General features: G+C 41.9%; 1 protein-coding gene and 1 long non-coding RNA gene across 5 annotated transcripts in view; both read right to left on the reverse strand.

Annotated features, from left to right (window-relative positions):
* The window catches only part of TAF4 (TATA-box binding protein associated factor 4), a 41,110-nt gene extending 34,494 nt beyond the window's left edge, over positions 1-6,616 (reverse strand). The window contains exons 1-2 of the mRNA XM_026092905.2: positions 6,240-6,616; positions 3,201-4,289 (exon numbers count right to left, since the gene is read on the reverse strand). Of these exons, the coding sequence (XP_025948690.2) occupies positions 3,201-4,289; positions 6,240-6,555 (1,405 nt within the window). The 5' untranslated portion in view covers positions 6,556-6,616. The remainder of the gene's footprint in view (positions 1-3,200; positions 4,290-6,239) is intronic.
* Positions 6,617-11,575: 4,959 nt separating this feature from the next.
* Positions 11,576-22,779, reverse strand: LOC112979045 (uncharacterized). 4 transcript variants are annotated; one of them, XR_010391944.1, is made up of 3 exons: positions 22,715-22,779; positions 21,174-21,285; positions 11,576-16,794 (listed from the first exon to the last, which is right to left on the reverse strand). It is a non-coding gene; the product is annotated as an uncharacterized LOC112979045 (long non-coding RNA). The 4 variants fall into 4 exon arrangements; XR_003258078.2 differs by lacking the exon at positions 22,715-22,779 and adding an exon at positions 22,347-22,665 and having other exon boundaries at positions 21,174-21,282; XR_003258077.2 differs by lacking the exon at positions 22,715-22,779 and adding an exon at positions 22,347-22,665.
* Between the last annotated feature and the right edge of the window lie 8 nt (positions 22,780-22,787).

Below are 22,787 nucleotides of genomic sequence, written 5' to 3' on the forward strand. Positions count from 1 at the left end.
TAAGAGTTCATAATCTCAGTCATACTTTTCCAGACTTTTCTGAGCAGCTGTAACAGCAAACACTGACTCAATGTTTTAATAAACTCACAAATTTTTCTACCTCTTACCAGATCATTGAACACACAGTATTTCAGATTATTACTTGAAGTACTTTGAAACAAAGAACTTGATGTATTTATTTTCAGTCACAATTTCATAAGATGTTGCATCTATATTTAAAGTGGCACGTATAAGAGAATCGCACTTGCTTCCTTCCCAGGTCTTTACTAAGAAACTATGTATAAGGTCATTTTCAGACCTTCATTACCCTGATCAGTCCAAATGGACCATGAAGTTCCAAACACAGGCCCCTGAAGAAAAGACTAAGTCCTCTTCTTCAAAGATATCAATAATAAGAAACCATTATTAATGCACAGATATCCTGAATAGTCCAGTTTGTTTAAGAAAAGATATATCGGAATCCAGTAAGGTCACAAGAACCATGGCCCATTAGCTACCTAAACATCTCTAATTTGGTCAGTCGATGTTTGTTGCACAACTGGCTTGATGCAATACAAAGCATTATTATAAAAGCAATATTTTAGATGAGTGTCGATCAAATTTATTTTTCATGTGCTCTTTTTAAGAGCACATTAGAAACTTTGTGTCAAGTCTTAGGTTAATAAAACTTACCAACATTTTATAGCCTGCTTTTCATCTATATGAAATGATAACTAGACTTCGGAGAGCTGGAAACAGTAAGCCAGGGTTTCAAAACAACTACAATGCATATGCCGCATAATGGTCAAATCTTTCATAAGAATTTTCTAAGTTGCTGTAAACATTTGTGTGAAAAGCAAGATGTTCAGTGTTTGATCTCAAGCTATTTCATGAACTAAATCTTAGAAACTGCTATAAACACACTGCTTTAACTTTTAAGCAGGAACTCGTGCATGCAAATTTGATGCATACAGTAGATGCACAGCATACAAGCACTGCAGCTGCAGCTTCAAACTCTCCAACTGCCTTTAAAAATCTGATCTATCACACTGCAATTGGAAATATAATTTCAAAAGCATAATCATCTATTCTCCTTTTGCTATGAATGTATATGAACTCTACTAAAAGTGAAAGCAGCTGCATATGGCTAGACTTTCAAAAGTTCCTAGCCCTCACACCTGTGAGATGTTCGTAAGAGCGCAGCAGCCATCAGTTCTTCATGTTCTGTAAGAAATGCTTCATGAAAAACATTTTTGAAAGTTGGCTACTTCAGCAAGGTATAAAAATGTAAGCAAAAGAAATTAAAAAAGATTGCTCCACCAAAACAAAACAAAAAAACCTTTCCAATATTAAGTCTGTCTTATCATGTAAGAGCACAATTTCCAGTTTTTAGGTATTCAGTAAGTACACGTGCTTATTTTAAAAGTCATGTTATTCTTTTGAACTTTTAGATATTTTCTTAAAATATACGACAGACAAGAAAAGTGCTTAATAAAAAAAAAAAAAGCAAGTGTTTAGAAACTATATAGCTTTACTTTGATCTGTTGAGACCTCCAAAGGAGCAATTTATGGTCCAATTATGCTTAAAGACTGACAACACTGCTTGCAAGTGCACTACACTTCAGCATGTTACAGTGCTTTGGAAACATCACTTACTTGGAAAAACAGTCCAGCTGCACATGACAGTAGCATTTTTGCCCTAATCAAGTTTATAATGCAGTATTAGTGAAAATGTAGGTATAGCGATATGGTAATAGACTTTGAATCTGAAAAACCTTTTGACACACTGTGGCAATAAAATAAGTAAATAAATAAATAAAAGCTTTTCCAATCTATCAACTGACAAGCTTCAAATTAAGCACTGAGATTTCAAGGTCTGAGTTATACCGATTTTTTTTTTTTTTTTAATAATAGCAACATGTCCCTTTCAAATTATTCACACAGGGAATAATTTCTACATAATAAATAAGCAGAAAAAATTATGCCAGTTAGATATACAGAGCAGCTGACAGAATTCATGAAACTACATGGCATCACACAGCACAAACAGTATATTACACAAAAAGGTAGTGTGCAGTAACACAATATGGTTTCTGGTCTACCTCATGTGGCGAGTGCATTGCTTTAAGGTTGATGATGAGTTTCAAAAGATATAGGTGTGTATGTATGTGCATATATATATATTTATATATACACATACACACGCACTTTTTTTTTGTTACTAAGACCCATTGAAATAGATGACATACACACACCACTGATTTCATTAGGTACTACTAGTAAAATTTAATTACTTGTTCTTTGTATACTGCACTCAAAGTAATGAATCTTAAGAACACAGCTGTTACTACATATTATGGAAAAGATAGGAAGCTATGGGTAGGTTCACGCAAGTACTTTCAGTTAAAAATGAAACTAGATACAAGCCGGGTTCAAAGTAATAGTAAGTATATAATCTTAAGTCTCCAAATCTAGAATATTTAAGGAGGGACAGAACAGTTCTCAGAACAGAAAGGTTTCTTATCCTGCCTCTAACTCACCCCTTGAGTTCAGGACTAGACTCCTTGCCCAAAGATGCTCAACACTAAGCATGATACTAGCTACTACAAGAGCTGCAACCCTAGACACGTCAGGGTGAGGTAAGGACATAGGAAGACTGCCTTTGTATCGAAACTCCAATGACAAAAAAGATCATCAAAAGCTTCAAATTTCTGAGTTTTTAAGTCAGACTTTGAATGTATTAAAGTAAAAGAACATAGTTTTCTTGTGTTGTATCTGCTGCTTTTCTAGTCATCAGTGTTCCTCGTACAGTACTGGGGGCATGTAGGGACAGAAAGAACAGCACACTGAGGTTATATTAACTACCCGAAAAACTACCTTAAAAGTCGAAATGCATTAAGTGAAAATGAAATAGTAATGTATCATTTGATAAATGTTTCATTATCACACTGTGGCAGTTTGCAACTTCACCTACATTAACATTGTAACAAAGTTACCAAGTAGAATGGTTTTCAAATTATTACTGTTAAAAAGACATTTTGGTCACCTGAAATCATAGACTTAGTAGCGCAATGCTACTATGCTACCATTCAAAATCAGACAATTCTCATTGTTAAATGTAATGCCTTTTCCACAATTCACAATTAAATAGCAAGAGATCTTATTTGGACACTTTTCCAAGAAACATAGTCCCAAAATAAAATCCTTGAGCCTTTACTTACCTGGTGGTAACTGAAAATTCTGAATATTAGTTGGATTCTGAGGTGGCTGAGGCAAACGAGGTGCTAAAACTGTAGGAGTCAAAGTTGCTCTGATTCCACTCGTAGTTGCTGTTGGAGTCCTTGGCAGACTTTGTGCCACTGTATTGGCAGTGCCTTTAGCCATTCCTGTGGGGGTGCCAGGAGCTGCAGGAGATATCCCACCAGGATTGGGAGCAACACTGGAGAGGCCAGCTTGCATAGTTTGCCCAATAATCATGTTACCCCCTGTAGTACTCGGCTGGCCACCAGTAGCCAGCGTCTGCTGTTGGGATACTGCCTGGACTATAGTTTTAGGAGACTCAGATTTGATGACCTGTGTGGCGGGAGCTGCTGGCACACTGGAACCAGACTGGCTGTTCACAAGTGATGTCTGGAGGGAAACTCCAGATCCCACAGTGGCTGTAGCAACAGCAGGAAAACTCCCCACACTGATGGTTGAATTGATCACAGTATTGCTCCCGTTCTGAGTGGCTGCACCAGCTGCAGCTACTGTGGGTCCTGCTGGGTGGATCGGTGGCCTCACAAGTGTTACCGTAGGCCCCGCACTTCCAATGCTCGGTGGTGGCTGCGAGGAAATAACTGTGGGTGAGGAAGAAGATGCAGACGACACAGCAGTATTAAGGAAAGAAGTCTGGATGACGGTGTTGGAAGCTGATGGCAAAACAGCATTAACAGTATTTCCTTTTCCAACAGATCCAGGTCCATTGTTAACTAGAGGAGCAACAGCAGGTGCAGAAGCAGGGTTAGCAGTCACGGGAGTCCCGGAGAAAGCAGCACTTCCTGTGTGGTGAGAGTTCATCACCACATTACTCCCATTCAAAGTCTGCACTGTTGTGGTCCCAATCTTGCCATTCCTGGTGGACAAGGCAGTTGCCATCGTGCTGATAACCACCGATTTGCCCTGACTGAGGGTCCCTGGAGCAGCAGTAACTTCAGATCCTCCTGCTGCTGCAGTGGTGGTGCTGGTGCTCGTTGTGGTGGCTCCATCCAGAGTTGAACTCTGAGACCTGGTGTTATGATTAATAACACCTCCTTGCACTCCTCCTGCTCCTGCAACAACAATAACAGGGTTAAAAAGAGAATGAGCAAGAGAAGTCCAGTGAAGACAGAACGCTCTCCCTCACCACCAAGTCTTCTCCATCTCCCAAAGTGCCTGCCAGGGGCCAAGAAAATGGAACAGAGTATAGACTGAAGAAGGATTTAAAGACATTATCTTGAAGCCTCCAATTTCCCACTGGAGATTAGTAGATTCAATATTAATTGTAACACCCCCACTTTCATTGCTGCAGTAAAGGAAAACAGGGAAAACAGATTTGATGTGAAGTGAGGGAAGAAAGGAGGAAGATGATCTTCTCCTTAGACCTCTTCCCCATTCTAGAGCCTGACATCATGTTTAGCAACATGCCTGCAACTACAAGGAGAAAAAATGGCATTGGAAGACACTTTAATAAGGCATATTCCCTATGCCCAGCACATGTTACCCCTAATCCTCTCACCTCCTACAACATAAGTCAGTTAGAGCAGGAGGCTCAACAACAGCAAGATGCAAAAAAGTGATGGGATAGAAAAACACCAGCCTGCCAAGATAAGGAGTAGTATAAGGCCTGGAGTGGGTTATAAGACCACCCCTCCACCTTATTACAGAATTTATTCTTCTGAGTCTGAAGTTCCCACAGCCAGAGATAGTCAAAAATAAATAAATAAAAAGCAAGACTGATTTTGAGAAAGGATAAGGTGATGTAGCTTCTTGTCCTGAATAATCCTCATGCCCCTTGCTGAGGCCTGGTGTTATCACTAGTACAATCATAGACAGTCTGGGTCCTGGCCCTAAGGAGACAGAGAGGGGAAAAGAATAGTGACAGACAGATACCGAGATGCATGTTATAAGGGTTAAGGAGATCCTCCTAGAAGAGCTTCATTAATCATGACAGAAGGTCTGTAATATCTTCTTACACTTCAGCATCAAGAAAGAAGGCAAAAAAAATTGGGGGAGGGGAGGAATTGCAGAGAGATTCTGGGGAGACATATTTTTTTTTTTTATTCCCCTGAAAAACAGCTTCCCTCCATTCTCATGGAGTGAACCCTTAATGCTGCGATTAATGCTGTCCCCCTACAGTCTTTGCAACATGAGGAGAGGGAACATTTACAGGTAGATGGGGAGGGGGGGAAGGAGAAGACGTTGTACAAGGTGGGGTGTTATGGCCTGGATTCCCCCCCTTCCTGGGACCTGATGTTGTGACAACACCCCCTTGAGGGCAGAGGAGGAATGAGAGGTGTTGAATGCCCCCTCCAAGCCCCTGAACAAGGGAGGGGGTGGGGGAGGCATATCCAGGCAGACAGATATGGGGGGGAGCATTTTGAGGGACTTCCTCCCCTTGAAATCCCCCCTCGCTTCCTCCTATACAGGAAATAGGTGTCATGATTAATAACACCCCCTTGCACTTCAGCAACAGCGAAGGGGGAGGGGAAGGAGCATTTACACAGACAGCTAAGCAGGCATTATTAAGAGGGAATCCCCCCCATAACCTCCACCCCTGGAAAAGGAAGGGGATCAGTCACAGATGGCATGTGAGGGACAGCCATTCCCGAGGGGGTGGGCTCTGCCTCCCTCGACCCCAAGATTAATAGAGCCTTTTACACTCCAGCAACAAGGGCAGAAAAAGAAGAGGGGACCGGCAGAGTCACGGACAGGCACTGACGGGTTATTATGTAGGGATACTGCCCCCACACATGATAAAACATCCTCTAGTAAGCAGGAGCGAGGAGGGAAAATAAAGGGGAGGGAGCACAGGCACGGATACACACCGAGGGGGCATGATGAGGGGAGGCTCTCCCCCGTATGATCGATACCACCCTTTGCACTCCGGCTCCTGCCACAACAAGACGGAGGAGAGGGGGAAAAGGGGGGAAAGCAGTGAGGGAAGGAGGCAGCCGGAGCTGGGGAGTGGGGGGAGGGGAGGCCCCCTCTCCCTCCGAGCCCCCCACCCCTGCCCATGTTACCTGCTTTTGTGATCTCTGGGGCACTGAGTCCCATCTTGCTGCTGCTGCTGCTCTCTGTTTGGACATTAGCATTGCCTCCTACTACTACTCCTCCAGGGCTAGGGCTAGGGCTGCTGCTGCTACTGCTGCTGCTCACAACATGGTTCCCCAGCAGCCCCCCAGCGGCCCTCAGGGGCTCCTGCGCCTTGTGGTGCTGGTGGTGGTGGCCGGAGGCCGCCAGCTGGGACTCCAGGGAGCCCACCAGGTCGCTCACCACCTTCTCATCCACCTCCGTGTTCAGGAAAACCTCATCCAGCAGATCCGAGCCCGCCGCCATCTTTTTTTTGGAGGGTTCCTGTGAGCTGCTCCCTCCTCCCCCCCCTCCCCTTTCACTCCTCCCTCCCTCCCCCCACCCCACACACACACTCGGCCCCCCTTACTGCGCAGGCGCAGCCGCCCCGCCTCACATCACCGGCCGGAGAGGGATTCCGCCCGCCGCTGATTGGCCGCCGGCCGCCTATAAAAGGCAGGGCAAATGGCTGCGAGCTCTTAGTTGGGAGTCGGGCGGCAGCGGCCCGGCCGCGACGCGGCGGCGGGGCGCGGGGGCCGCCGGGGGCGGGCGGCGGCGCGGCCGGGCTGAGCGGGCGACGGCGGGGCGCGGCGAGGCGGGAGGGCGGGTGGCGGCGCGGCGGGGGCGGCCGCGCCTCTTTGTCTGCGCCGGCCCAAAATGGCTGCATGTCTCCGCGCTGCTGCCCGCGTCCGGGTCTGCCTCGGCGGCGCGAGTCTGAAGGGCGCCCCACACCTGTGCCAGCTGCGTGTAACTGATCCACCGGCCGGGCGGGGGGCCCAGGGCGGCGGGGGGGCCCGGCCCCGGCGGGGGCGGCGGCCGGCCTCCGCGCCTCCCTGCGCCGCTGGCAGAGGCGGGCTGCCCCAGGCCGCGCGCGGCGGCGCCGGGCGCCCGAGCGCTGCCCGCCGGGCCGGGACCCCCCCGCGGTCCCCGGGCCCGGGGCTGCCGCGCTCCCCGGCGGCGCGGTGGCCGGTAGCCGCCGCGCTGGGGCGGCAGCCGCGGCGGGGAGCCGGACGCGCTCCGCCCGGCCTGAGCAGCCTGACTCAGCACGGCGGGCCGCGCGGCGGCGGCGGGGCTGGAGGCGAGCCCCGAGGGAGCGCGGCCCGCGAGGGGAGCCTGGACCTCGGCGCCGGGGGGAAACATAAAAAAATAAAAATAAAATAAAAACGAAAGCGGGCGATGACTATTCAAAACAGCCCGCTCCCCGCCCGGAGCCCGGCAGCGTGAGACGCGGGGCTGCTGCGCTGGGGCGATCCCGGCGTGTCCGCCTGCGTTCACACCCCCGCTTCCACTTAACCCTTCGGGGAAAGCGGAGCCTTCAGAGCTGCGGTTTCGCAGCCGGGGGGAAGGCGCTCGAGGCAGGCGCCGCTCCGAGGCAGGCGCTGCAGCCGGCTGCGGGGCGCGCTGAGCCGCGCCCGGGCTCGGCGCTCCGCCGGGCGCCAGCGCCAGGTACGGGGACTCGATGGGCGCCGGTCGTACAGTAGGAAACTGCACTTTGACCTTACTGTGCAGCCGTCATAAAGGAAGTGAATACAGTGGAAGTAAGGACGCAACCTGCCTTTTAATAAATATTTTCTTTCGCTAGGCACTGTTTCTCAAAACTACGGAACTATTGGAACAATGCTAGCAGACAAATCATGGCATGTAGTTTTCAAAGAGGAATCGAGTTTAACATAACACTTTTTATTTCAGTACTATAAATTAAGCTTTGTTCTTAGATACTGGGAATGGATGCAGTTAAAGGCTGGAACTGTGTTGCAGTCGGATCAGACTCTGCACCTGCTAATGCATTGCTTAGTAATGTCCAGAATTTACTGCCCTGAGAGCTGACTTAAGACTGCAAAGATGGAGATTTATATGAATAATAGCTGCAAGTTATCTATGAGACTGGGTGGCTTTAAATAGGTCAGAGACAAAGTATTCTTTACTTAAGATTGCCCAAACATGGGTGTCAATGCGTCCTGCATTATGTATCTGTAGTGATCACTTGTACTACTGTAACATGAAATAAAGCACTCTGTTCACCAGCTGTCCCAAGAAATGATGGTAAAAAATACTGAAATGCTGTCCCATATCTCACCCTGCCCCCAAATCTGTGAACGTTCCTGCATAAGAGAAACTCTTTGCCAAAAGCTCAAAGATAAAGCATAAAATCAGATAGGTACCTGTTCCTAATCTAGGGGCCTCAAATAATGCCGTGAGTAATACCTTGACATTGAAAGTCTTAGAAATACACTGCTTACACTAAGGGATATTATTGTTCTAGCTGCTTGTGTCCCCTTCTCAGCTGCAGTAGGCTTCTGCTGTGTGAGTTACAACTACAACAGCCAGCCTTCCCTAAGGCTCTAATTGCTTCAAAAGAAGGCATCGCTACGAGGGACTGCCCAGCTCCTCTGAGAAGTTATAAAATTAATCTTTCATTCTTGTTCTCAAACCTTCTATACTCTTCAAGGCTTTTCTCAGTCATCGCTCAGAATTCAGGGGAGAGAAGCAAAGAAAATGCCCTTTTCCTCTCTATGACTTTTAGCTTCTACTTCGTCCATTTTGGCCAAATTATAAGGCTGCAAAGTAGCTGTGATTTCACCAATATCATCGTAGGTCATGTGGCCCATTTCTTACAATGTCAGAATGCTTTGTCAAGCAGGGTTGTGCCTATGAGTTTGCTGCTGCTACAGTCAATATATTGCTAGTTTGGGCTGTGATGAAATTCTATAAGCTACATACCAAAGAGCTATCCAGAATAGAAGTCTATTCACATTCCCACTAGAATAGAAGTCTATTCAGACTCCCCAAACAGTGAAAGAGTTAATCTACATCAGCTGCTCAAATCAGTTATTGAGGTAAACAGCTAGATTTAAGCTGAAACAGTCCAAGGGTGACAGAGTGGCTGCCAATCTTTTTTCTACAACATCTAAACAGAAGCATAGCCCAAAGTTGGTCCGCAGTGCCAGTAAGAGTGATGGAAAAAGAGAGATGGTGACATCAGAGATGGATTAAATTATCAAAGGGCAGTAGTAGTTAACATAAAGGGTCAGAGCAGGCTATATTCTTCTCCTGCTAGTATTCTAGGTCAGCTGGAATATAGTTTACAGTTGCATACCAAAGTAGAAAAAAAAGCCTAGAAATCTTCATGTCCTTGTTCTGACACTCTCTTTGGTAACCATATGGCAATATCTACCACATTAGGTAAGCAACCTTACAAAATTACAAGAACAACTGAGATGCATTACCACTCGCACATTGTAAGTGTGTAGGATTCATTACTGAATAATTTATCTTTTCATACTTTCTGCCTCTTGTTTACTATTGGAAGTAATTTTCTAGATCGGATTCTCAGAGCTGGGATTCCTTCTCCTCTGTATTCTACTGCACACCTGCTTCTGTTCTAAAAGTTATCCAAGAGCAACATAAGAACCCTAATAATGGACTACTGGTAATTATTGGTGTTGTAGTGAAAGGCAGACTCAACCTGTAGTAAATGCTATATATTTTACCCATCAACAATTACATCAAAAGAGCTTGAACATCACAGCCAAATACGAATACTATCTAGTGTCAAAGCATAGGGGCAAGTAGGAACTACACAGAAGAATGGAGGACTCTCAGTTCCCTTAACCTGTTCTTTTTAGTATTTTAGTATTTAAATACTTTACTGATTTTTTTCCCTTTATAGGTAGACTATATAGATTATGGCATAGAGATGGTGTCTCAAGACATAAGTATTAATGCAATTCTCTTTCTGTTTTTCTAAAAGCTGTAGTTAGCCTAGAACCCATTACAAGAACGTCACTCAGAGGAGACAGGAGTATGGATTATGATGATAAGGGACATATCAGAGAAACCTACAGCTCATAAATGGCTCAGGAGGAGAAGGGTAGTCATTTTTGGTTGTCTGTACATACAACTTTTGTGAGACTTAACTGACCAGTCGTAATACTAAAGTCCCATCAATAAAATGAATGAAAAGACTGGCTGTGATAGTTTTGGTTGGTGATTTTTTGCTGTCCTTCCCTGCCCCCTTTTCTGCTCCCTACCTAGCCATTGATAATTTAAAATGATGAAAGTTGGGTTTTAACCAGCAATAGCTTGATTCCACAAGTTCCACAAAAGTCTTACAGAGTATTTCCCAGAGATTACTTTAGTTCTCCTGTCCCAGGTAGAGGCTTTATATTCAATCTATTCTAAACCAGTAAACATTCCTCAAATTTAGTTATCATAACTACTTAAAACTTGTATCAGGACATTTCAGGAACTAGTTGGTGCCAACAGAGAATAATTTGCTGGTCACAGATAGTACTGAAGCAAGCTAAATCTTCAGTCTCTGACATTTTCATAGACTTGTCATGGGATTATGGTCTGTTTTCAAAATAAATGTTTATATCTTTTGTTTTATGAAAGCCTCTGTATTTTACCTAGCAACAAGGGACCATGACTCTATATGTCCCACTGATGTCCATGCCTCAGTTTCATGGTGCTGCTCATTTGTTACAGAATTTAGGTTCTACTTCTGCAGAAACACTTTCTTTCCATGCTTCCACGTGTGTGTATGTGTGGGATTTATAACTCATTTCCAAAATGTTTCAAGGAGCATAGGACATCTATGGAAAATTTCAGAAGTACACAGTGTCAGGAGAAAGAGACAAAGGAATGGAGCCCTGGTTGAAGGTGATGCAGTGCTATCCAGAAAGGCCCAGTCAGGAGCAGCAAGACTTTATATGCAGTCTGGAGCAGCAAGACTTTATATGCAACCGGAATACAAAAGTTTGACAATAACTTGCAGGAAAAATATTTCTGTGTAAGCCTTTTACTTTGAATTTAGGGGCAAATGCAGTCTTACTATAGACATGCACATGAAGATAAACAACTTTAGATTCCTCTTTTTAAAAAGTGTCTAAATTTTACTGTCTTCTCCTTGGAAACTCAAGATATTGTTGAAATCTTGGTCTTAAAATCATCCCATGTTTTTCACCTGTCCTTCAGTGTATCATTGAATAAGTCTAATGCTCCTAATAGTCATGGATTAATTCTCATAATTAAGTATGGTATGCTCCAGGCAAATGCCTTAATCTTTGCATTGTAAAAGAACAAGAGATGAACAGTAGATTTCTAAAGCAACTGTACAATCCCTTTTTGTTTTATTGTAATCATACGCACTTACATTCCTATTTCCGCTTAAGGACAGTGTCTATCTTGATATGTACTGAACCATTTTTGCTAGCTACAGAAGTGCTTATATCTGCACAAGAACAATTATTGGAACTCCAGAAGTAGAGCAGAAAAACAAACTTAATTCTTTTATCATTATTTATTTACAATGTAATTTATTTACATTTTAATTAATTAATTATCTATTTAGTTACAATGTGATATGATGGACAAAATACATTATTTCTTGAGACAGCTTAAGGGATTTCCTCTTTCTGAACACAAGTTCTTTAACAAAACCTAGTTATTAATTGGGAAATATCATACAGAAATGGTCTGTTAGAGAAAGACTGCTTATGAAATAGATTTTCAAAAAGAAAAGTTAGCTGAGCACACAACTGCCTTGGGAATCTTGTGTGCATGGGACAGTTTGAAAAATGTGCCACTAATACATGCTATAGGCAATTCACATAGGACTTATATAAGTATGGTCATAATGAGGCACACCAGAAATCCATGCAGCTCAACATCCAGTGCCCCAAAGAGGGTGCCCAGAGAGTATAATGTGTGATAAAGGATTTTTGTCTGAAGGCCTTCAAGGCTTTACAGTATAAAATATATCCTATTGTGGAATAGCATTTTTCCTGCCCAACTTCTCTTAATCTAACTTGTCATGCTTGTTACTACCTGCCAAGATAGGAAGTATCGACATCCAGATTCATCTGCAAGGGAAGAGTTAGGGAACATACTAAGAAGAAGAGCACTTGTATAAGAAGATGGAAGTTTCCAACTACCCACCCCAGCAGCTAGCAGATTTTTTAAACAAATCTTCTGAATGTAGGTTACTAGGAAAATGTCCAGAGTAATGGCTATGGAAGAGACAAGAAGCAGCCATGTCAATAAGGATTTGTGGTTTATCTATTATGAAGAATTCCTGTAAGTCTACTGAAATGTAGAAGAGCAATTAAAATATTACTCAAAGATTTGTGGTCCTTTTGGTCACTATAACTGGCTTCAGTAATTTGAAGTATTTTCAATTTAACAAACAATTAGCACAGATTAGATAAACAAAATGAAAATGCTGTCTTCTCTAAGCAAGTTAAAGTAATTTTTGTAAACTTTAATCGTTACTTCCAAGTGATAATCTGACAGAGTATGTCAAGAAAATTTGCTTGCTGATGGGTATCATTATGGGAATCATCCAATTTGCACATTTTACAGTCGGGATCTTTTAGAATATGTTAGAAATATTCCTTTTCAGTGAGAAGGAAACCTTGGCAGTTTCTGCTTCAGTTACCCCTCTAGGATTCCTCATGAGCAAAGTGTAATCCTGCCAGACATGTTTTATCAACAATGTGTATTCAGCCCTTAGAGGTCATAAACATAGTATACTAATAAAACAGATGTCCCAGTTCTGGACTCTTTTGAGCCCTCTTAACCCAGAGCTGTTCTAGCTCTTCCCCAAGCATCCCAGCATAACTCAGTATCTAACCATTCTCTCCACCAGTCCTCACTGTTTACTTCTGACCTGTGCTGATCACCACTGGCCCTCTTCCTCCTTTACTGCTCTTCTAGTTTTCAATTTTCCACCTACCAGCATAGAAAAAAAGCAGTAGGCAAATCAATTTCTTGCCCCCAGACACTAGCTTTGTAGTCTGGTAAGGTTAGAAGGCAGCTCCTGTCCTGCTTACAGCCCTGTAACTCCCACTGGTTGTTCCCTGAGGTTTTTTTCTCTATTAACAGGCCTCATGTGCCACCCCACTTCTTATTCAAGGTCATCTGGAAAGCATTGCTCTATCATGGGCCCTATGGGTTAAGGGTAGTAGTTAACCAGAATACTTACCATGCTTGAAACCAACCTCCATCACAAAATGATTGAGAGCGCAAAGAACCAAACTTCTGGAATACAGATTTACTTCACGTAGGTCAGTTTACAACTTCTTTTGACTTATATAACTTTGACAACCAAACTATTCCAAGAAAAAAAGCTGAATTCAACAGGCTCTCAAAGGCTCTTTGAAAGAGATTATGTAGAGATATAACCTCTTCCTTACCTCCCCAGCCTCCATCGTACTAGCAACTGGACAAATAGCTTACATTTTCAACGGGGAGTACAAGCGTGGCCTCACCTTTCTACGGATCATCACCAGAACCTTGCAGGAAAAAAGTAAATACATGTCTTCTGTGCAGATTTTCTTTATTCTCTGGTCTCCATGAAATTTCTTGGGACCTGTGATATTTCTGTCAGTTTGATACAGGACATATGGTAATGTACTCTGAAATTTCCTTGGTTTCATGCTGTTTTCAGCATATTGGATAATCTGCTTCCTAGTGCTCCTACAAGTTCAAACTTCCTACATGATGCCACTATCATCTAAAACTATTACAAATATATTTCTCTAGCAAAAAGATCAGTAATTCCTCTCTATTCCCTGAAAAGTATATTTGGGGAAATATGGGAGCTGCTGATCAACAATAGTGTCTATAATACCTTGGAAAGAAAGAACAAATTGTTTGCTAAAATGACCAGTTTGAAGTGAACCGTGAGCTTGTATTGACATGGCTATAAATTCCTATAAATGGCTATTGACCTGGCTATAAATTTCCTAGATGTCAGCCCATTACTCTAAGAGATACAGTTAGGCAGACCTAAATTAAGATTGCAAGTACTCAGAAAAGTTCCTTGCCTACATCAGTATCACTTGAACTTTTTCCAGTCAATACAATGATACAGTTTTCTTAGGTCGTTGCCTTTTTGCCCCCTCAAAAAGAGTTTTTACTGGACATTTGTTTAACAATTGACCAATTATGGAACCCTAGATCAGTGTTATCCTCCTTCTTCATATGCTTCCTTTCGCTCACCTTCAAAAGTACATAAATAAAAATAAATGCAAGAACTGAAGATACAGCTTCATCTTGTTTGTTCTTGGTACTGACCAAGAACAGGTATAGTTAATGCTATCTCAGTCATGAAAGAGCAGTTGCTGCAGATGAAAACATTTGCCCTATGGAATTTGATTGGCATTTGTTTTATCACAATGCCTAGAAACGTAAGTTACAGGAACAGCGCTGGACACATTCTTTGTCCCTAAGCCTTTATCTGAATCATTCAATAGTCCATGGTATTCCTCTTCTTAAATAGAGGAGTTACTCAAAAAGAGGACTGTGTGTGCCTGAATATATACATTGTAGCTTAACAATAAGAAATGTCAAATGGAACTAACAGGCAGGCCAAGGAGTTGGTAAAACTTCCAGCATATGTACAGTACTTAGGTCGAAATCCAGATTCTTGTAGACTTTGAACTGGAAGAATAATCACGTGTGCAAGCAATTTTGAAACAGTCTTTTTCAGATGACCAAAATGGCTAAATCATTTTCCTTACTTCATTCCTAGTCCACAGTCTGCCAAATGCTCTTACCAAGCCTTATACGATGATAGGATTCCTCACAGCAACCTGACTAATCTTAGTGACGTTATAAAGAGAAACAGGGACAAGGATACTGAACCGGAAAGCCAGTGTAGATAAAAGAGGTATGGAAACATCATAAAAAAGTAAGTAGAAGACAGAAAACTAGTAAAGGAGGTTTGTTTTTGCTTACAAAGAAGTGAAATTGTATCTAAACATTCTGTGGATTTGGAGTGCAAAAAGAATGTAGGAAAGATTTTGCCAAGTTTTTTTTTTTAATGAATTCTCTGTAATAACTGATTAAAATAAATCATGCTGTAGCTCCTTTATTGAGCTGCTTCAGACTTAATGAAAACACAGCAAGAAAGGCTATTATACAAGGGTTTTTTCTGAATTCTCCAACAGTCTAAAATAGTTAGGGATATTATTCCAGACAGTATCCATTACTTTCTCACACTACTCAACATATATCCTCACCATCAGTGATGGAGTTCAAGGACTTGCCCCTACTCCTTTAATGAGTTTTTTGCTTATTTCTGAAACTCCAGACAAATGCAATGACTTAATTAAATACGGGATGAGCTCCCACAGTTGACAGAAGAAACTAGTACAAGTTTTGAAGCGAGTCAGACAAATATTTTATCTCCCAAAATACAAGATGGGGAAAACTGCCAACTCAAAGGAAATGACACACCCAGATGGATGGCTAAGTTTTTTATATTAAGTTGTTCCTTAATGTCAATTTTGTGTGCATGGGATTACTTGCAATACTCTTTCATTATTGCAGAGTTACAATATTGCAGTCACTGTTACTTAATTTTCTAGCTAGGACAGTAAACCCATCAATCTGTGTAAACTAACCATTTATTAACAATCAGACAAAGTAGTGGGCAAGAAATACAACATCTTGTTTTGAGAAGATGATTAGTTGGGGAAGCAATAGACAATCTGTATGTTCTTTTGTAAGAAAGTGAAATTGTTTTTATGAAACTATAAAACTTGATTCTCTTAACTACTTTCAGGAGAGCAAAAGAGGCAGCTAGTTTTGCTGCTCTGTACAGTTTAGTGGGCTAATAAGTTTACTCATTATTATTCCTTGACATGAAGCAATCTAAGTAGAATTGTACTACTTGGCAGTCTGAAGCCATCCCTGCTACATCCTCATCACCAGCAGGAACCCGCCAAACCTATCATCCTTGCAACTTTGAAAGCTATGTTAAGTTGCATACTGTTATATGTACTGTCACGATCATTCAACACCACTAGTTCTTATCCCAGTATTTATACCAGCACTTCCAGAGATTCAAAACAGAAGAAAAGACTGTGCATGGCAAAGTTGCCCCCTTCCTAAAAGCTTTTATGTCATAAAAAGAGATTCACAGAAAATAGAGCCCTTAAACCTTCTCCTGCAGTTTAATTGCTCTTTGGTGTTCTAAATTCTGAACTTTTCAGTCCACAAGGATTATCTTTCCTACAGGAGCCACACCATCCTCTTAATATCTGGGTGGAGTAGTGAGCCACCTGCATCACGAAGGGAGTGAATCACTAACTCTTGCCCTGCAAAGATCAGAGAGCATTATTATCCTAATGAGGCACAGAGATAGTTAGTTGAAAAGTTAGTCAGCACTATGTCACTGTGGGGTTCCAATTCATTCTCTTGCTGATGTAAATAACAGATTTTTTTCAGTTTACAAGAAAATAAGGGTTTTTTTTCTAATTCACAACCTCATCCTCAGTTCCACATTAGGTTCTTTCTACTTCATCAACAACAATTAAGATTCTTCAGACCAATTTATGAGTTATACCTGCACAAACTTCTTGCCTTCATGAAGTCTTAATAATAACTGTATGTCCCAGAGAGCCTTCAGAAGTTTGTCATGGGTGGTGTCACGGGCACTGTAAATACTGAGGATGCTGCTGAACAAAATGCTGAGTCCAAGATGAAGCTGTGAGGCTCCTTGGTAAAAAATTAAATACGTTTATATGAAATAACAGAGAAAATTCAAGTGCAAAATCTCAAATGTTATTGTTAGGGTCACTTTACAGAACAGGAATGTGTTTTAGAAGTGTCCTAACTAGTAAAACTCTTGCCATACATTAAATAATAGAAAAATGAGATATGAAATACAAATAATGCAAAGGCTTTGAAACAGTAAATGTCAGAATTTTCAGGTGCATGCAGAAAGTGTGTATATGAATACTACAATACTAAGGAGAAGCACCAGTTAGAGAGACACTGCCATCTTAAGTAGGGATTGATTTATAGTTTAGCTTCTAAAAGGTGAAGGAGATTAAATGTCAGTTTATTGTCGTACAAAAGTAAATTACTCTCTGAAACTGCACTAAAATCCTATTGCTATGAATTAGCCTTACCATTCTTGGTATCTTTAACATAAAAATGAATTAAAGCCTACAAACTTTTAACTCCAAAGCCTGTTTAGGTCTTATTTTAAGAAGTAAAATAACAAAAACAGAAAGGAAGAAGAACACCCTAGCAGATAGAACAATGAATAATTATTCACCTCCTCAAAGATATTTCCAAAATGTGCCTTTTAAAACAAGTCTAAGAACAATTTAAGCCATGAAAACTGCAGCAGATGTTATGCAGGGAGAGAACAGCATATTGCCTTGTCTAGGTAAAATGATACGTTACCTAGCTGAACAGAAAGAAGCAGAATCTGCTAGTAGTTCGTAAAGCAGGTAAGGAAAGAGATTAATGTCTTTGGCTCAAGAAGAGAGTCCACTACAGAGAATTAATGCAAATGAGGTCTCTGAACTGCAATATCTAATGAAGGAACTCTTCCCTCTATGTTCTCTCCCCACTCGCATATGTTGTCCTATGATTTGCTTTGCGCTAGAAAGAAGAATGAGCAGCAGGCTCTTTGTTCAACCCCATTCAGTCTCAATGCCAATGAAGTCGTGCTCAATACTGGTAGCCTGTTCAATAATTTGTAGAGAGACAAAGAAGTAGAGAGAGAAGGAAGGACTCTTAAGGTAATATTGTTATGCAGCCTCCTGAAATTTAAGCCAAACCAAATAGTAAAGATAATATTCTCTATAGGGAGTGGTGAAATTTGCTTTTCTGAAAACTCCAGAGGTCTGAATATGCAATGAATACAACCTGTACTCTCCAAAACATCTGATTTTGTTCTGAAAAGACTGCCTACTGAATGAGGTATCAGGCTGTATTCCCATCTGCTCCTTAGTCTCTCCACTGAGACTACTGACAAGTGTACCAAGTAGGTCAGTTGTGACAGCGTGTTTTTAACTTGGACACTTCACCCTGGAAGTGGATTTAGATCACTGGTTATCATTGCAGCTCTTGAGCCTCTTGGAGAGCTGGTCATGAAGCTAAATATACAGATTCTTACTATCCCAGTTAATGCAGCAACCCCAGATCCTAGAAGAATCTTTATTTGCAGAATAATCCTCTGCAGCATTACATCTGCCAAAGACAATTTTTTGCCTTGTTTATAATTTCCTGTTCTCCTTTCAGCACGCTCTTTACTCCACCTTCTTGCCTGCTTCATGCCTGAGAAAACTTTATGAAATCTCAGTTTCATCCTATCCCCTCCCATGTCAGACATCTGTGAGAAGGATACACAGAGGCTTACAATTCACTTTAGCACAAAACTACCCAAGAAAAAACAGCCTATACAGCAAAACAAGCAAGTTTTTCCTTTGTATTTTTGGCTACATTCAGCACTCCCCACTGTCCTATATAGACAGCCATCTCTCTTTATGCCCTAATTATTTCTAAACTTACATCTGAATCCTCTTACTCATTTCAATGGGAGGTAGATGCCTAAGCACCTTTTCTAGAATCTGTGTTTCTTCAGGTTATGTGACCAACCAGCAAACTTCGGCTTAGCCAACTTTTTTGTATCACATATATTTTCTACTTACCCACCTTCATGCAAGGATAGCTTAAAATTACCTGCAGCCTTCAAATGACAAAAATCATCATCTGGCTATCTAGAATAACTCTGTCCTGCCCTTTGTGATTCAGAAAGCCTCAGTATAAAATGTGTTTGCATGTCTCTAACTGCTGCACTTCCCTATGCTTCAATGACGAAAAGAATAAAAACAGAGAACAGGATTTTGGGTTGTGTCCTTGGTCTTGTCAGGGACTTGATGTGCACTAGTGAGCGTGTCATTTTTTTGTCTCATTTTCACAGTTTGTAAAATATACACTGTACTGTAGTAACGTGAGCGTGAATAGTTTGGAATAGCAGTTTGAGTTCATTCTGATACAAGATGTTATGTATGTCCAAGATATTTCAGTTTTATTAAGACAAGTAAATATATCTTCCATCCTTCTGCTGCTGCATCAAAAGTGGCACAATGACTTCTAATCTCCAAAGCTTCAGGTAATAAAGCAAACTTCTACAGCTAGGCCCTACACATGTATGAGCTGCAAACAGTGAAGACTGGGCAGGTTAGAAATGCACTGCTCACTTATCCCATAAATGCACATGAATATATCGATCCCATCTTAAAGGACTGAAGAATTTGGAGGCCAGACTGGTAATTTGGACCCCCATTCAGAGGCATGATACAAAAAAAAATTCTCCAGAAATTTTCTGCAATTTTAACATTGCATTTTATAATTATATTAAAAAAAATACAAAAAGAAATTAGTGCCTTGCTGTATAACAAAGAACTCTCTTCTCCTGTAGAAAATGATTGACTTACCAGGGGAAAGAGTAAACTGATCACAGTATGAAAAGTAGCATGCATACATGAAACAAGAATGCATACATGAAAACATGAAAATAAAGACATACTGTTCTAGTGTGAGTTCATTTATAACAAAGCTGGTTAAAAAAAAGAAAGAAAAAGAGAGAGAGAGCGTGTGCACGCGTGGGCCATAACTGTGTCCTAAAGCTCCCTGACCACGTTTTCCTCATTTCTCTCTTTGGCTACACACATTATCCCATAGATCCTAGTTAAAGATAATCAATGGCAGTAAAAATCAAAGAAGATACTTCTACCTACATATCTGTCTGTGAAGAATACAGATTAAGAGCATGTTAAATCTAGTATGTAATTCTAAATGCTGTAGGTAAAATTTGATCTCAGATACTGAAAACATATCCTATGGAGACAGTGCATCTGTACAGAATAATTAGTTTGTTATCAGCTTCACTCACACAAACATTTTCACACCTTACATTTATATTTCTTACAGACAGAGCACTGAAATAACTTGGAATGCCCAAACTGTGGTCTTGCTTTGGCACTCACAAAGTTTGTGGGTTTGGTAAGAAGTTTAAGCTCTCTTTATGGCTTTCTTATTGGTAAAATATATTTTGTCTTGACTGTGCAACACATTTGGACTACTGCAATTGCACTACTTACATAGTTGAGGTACCAATCAGGAGCGCCAATCCCACACAAGCCTAAAACTATGACACTGTATAAAATACTTCATTTAAATCCAGGAGTTAAACTGACTTTAAATTTCATGTATGGGGGTGGAATGTAAGATGTCAAAACTGAAATGTCTGAGGCACCAACACAAAACTAAGAAAGAGAGAAAGAAAAAGAGAGAGAGAAGATAGAACACTGTTATATATATATTACAATCTCTGTGTTTATTTCTAGAATAAAAAAAAAACAACATCTATTGTTATGAAATGAATTTTTCAGAAGAAATACCCTCTTCTGAGATATAAGACAAACTAATGTAGTGAAGCACTATTCCATACATACGTTATTGTATCTCTTTTTCTTTGACTGTGGGACACTGAGAAACTAATGGTATAAAGCACATATATTATCTAAATTACCAAGTTTTCCCTGTTTTTTTTTCTATTTCTTTATTCATGTTTCTATTTTTTATTTTCATTTCCTTCCTTCATGCTCTTTCCCTCTCTCTTCCTTTTATTCTTGTTCCCTTGGCTTTACACGTTTTTCTTTATTCTGTTTTTTTTTCTTTATTTGGAATAAAAACATTTACAAAGATGGATCATTTCTTTCTTCTCATCCTTCCTGCATCTTTTTAGTTCCCTCTTTTTCTAGTCCCTCCTTTACTCCTGAGCTCTTTTCTACTGCCCATTCCCCACCCCTCTATAGAAGTACGTTCTGGACTTTGTGATCTTACCCTCCTGCCCTGCAGCTCCCATATTTTCTTTCAAACTCCTACTGGATATCTAACTTTTCTTCTTTTAGGGCTTGTGTTTCTTTACTCTGTTACATTTGGTCCTTTTGACTGTTGTTAAACAAAAGGTGCTAAGGAAATTCATTATAATAGGTGTATCTTCCAGAGACAGGTCAATTTATGGCCATGATGATCATAACCAAAATTGTGTAAGTTCACATTTCTCTCCTTACCAGTATATAGATTATGCCACCTTGATGTGTTCTTCTTTATCCACAGTGCTTTGTTCTCCCTTCAGGATTCACCTTGATGTACTGGTAAGTGACGGTCCCTTCCTCTTTTCTGCTATTAAAAAAAAATTGAAAGCATAAAGCAATCATGATACCTTTTGTTGGATACAGAACAGAATATCTGAAATAGGGGTAGTCATGAATCAGTGACAGGAGTTTTCGGGTCTGCATGTGAAACAAAGGAGTTGAACTGAAAGACCTGGAAGCCCATATACCATTTCTAAAAAATATTTTAAGAGTAGAACTAAGGATTATTAAGTCAAACATATCGTGAAGTTTGAGAATATAAACCAAAAGAAGAAATATGGCTTCTCCACCTCTGGTGACATCATTTAGAATTTCCCCAGTCAAAACACTTATTTGTGAGTGTGCCTGAACAGAGCATTTTATTATTATTTCTTGTCCTGTATTTTTCAGTTTGAACCTCTCCATATTCTTAAACTAGACACTCCTCATACAGGGGAACTAGATGAGCTTTTTCATCAGGGAAGTTTCTAACCAGTAATCTTCCCACTAAAGGGCATCCTTTACTGCACTAAAAATTAATCTTTTCCTGCTCTGTATAGCTTGTACTTAACGCTGAGTGAAATATCTAAAAAGACAGGTAGACTGACTTTCTTATTAGAAAGTACTGCTTGCCCAAATCACGTATAATCATTTTTTAGATTTCAGCAACTGCCTCCGCACTAAAGCGATGAAAATTTAACAAGACTCTGTGTGTGTGTGTCCACAAGGGAGAGTGAGAAGGAAGGCGTCTTTGCTATTCAGACAACCAGATGAGCTCTCCAGGCTGTATAAAGAGCATGAGGAGTGGCAATATAAAATACATAGGGTCACAGAGTGGAGAGCTTGCGGTACTTGGTGAAGAGCTCTGTGAGCCATGCAGCACAAGGAAACAGGTCGTTGTGATGCGAGGATGAACCTGTGGACTGCACACTACAGGGTGCCTCCGCGCTGTAATGCTGATGGAAGACGTGCAGCCAAGGGACGGGTGTCCGCAGCTCCAGCAAACCTCTTTACACTTAGACAATGGCTCCCAGCGTAGTGTCTCCAGCTGCTAGTTTTGAGCCGTATTCATTTGCATCATAAAAATTAGCGAGATTTCTGCGCTCTGACCTGGCGCCTCAAACATAACCGCCCTGCCGGACCCTGATCCGCCCTCCTGCTGGCCAGCGACTGCACCTCCTGCGCCTGTGTCTGCCAGATGCTACCGGCCGCCGCTCTGACCCGCAGATGGCCGGGGAAGCGGGAAACCCCCCTGAGACGCCGCAGTGAAAGGCTCGTTCTCCAGCTGCGGCCTAGCCGCGCGGCCCCTTCCCCGCGACGCGGCTCACCGGGGGCGCCCTGCCTCTGCGCGGAACAAAGGCACGGCGCGCGCCGCCCGCCCGGGCCCTGCGCAGGGGGCGACACGCCGCCCGTTCCCCGCGGCAACGGCGGGGGATGCAGCTCGCCCCCCCCCCTCCCGCCCCCGCCGCCACCGTTACCCGCCGCCGGGCGGGGCTCGCGCCGCGGCTCCCCTCACAGCGGCGCCGCGCGCGGGAAGGGCGCGAGCCCCGC

This window comes from Dromaius novaehollandiae, chromosome 16 (assembly GCF_036370855.1).
Source record: "Dromaius novaehollandiae isolate bDroNov1 chromosome 16, bDroNov1.hap1, whole genome shotgun sequence".
In the NCBI taxonomy this organism is placed as follows: domain Eukaryota; kingdom Metazoa; phylum Chordata; class Aves; order Casuariiformes; family Dromaiidae; genus Dromaius; species Dromaius novaehollandiae.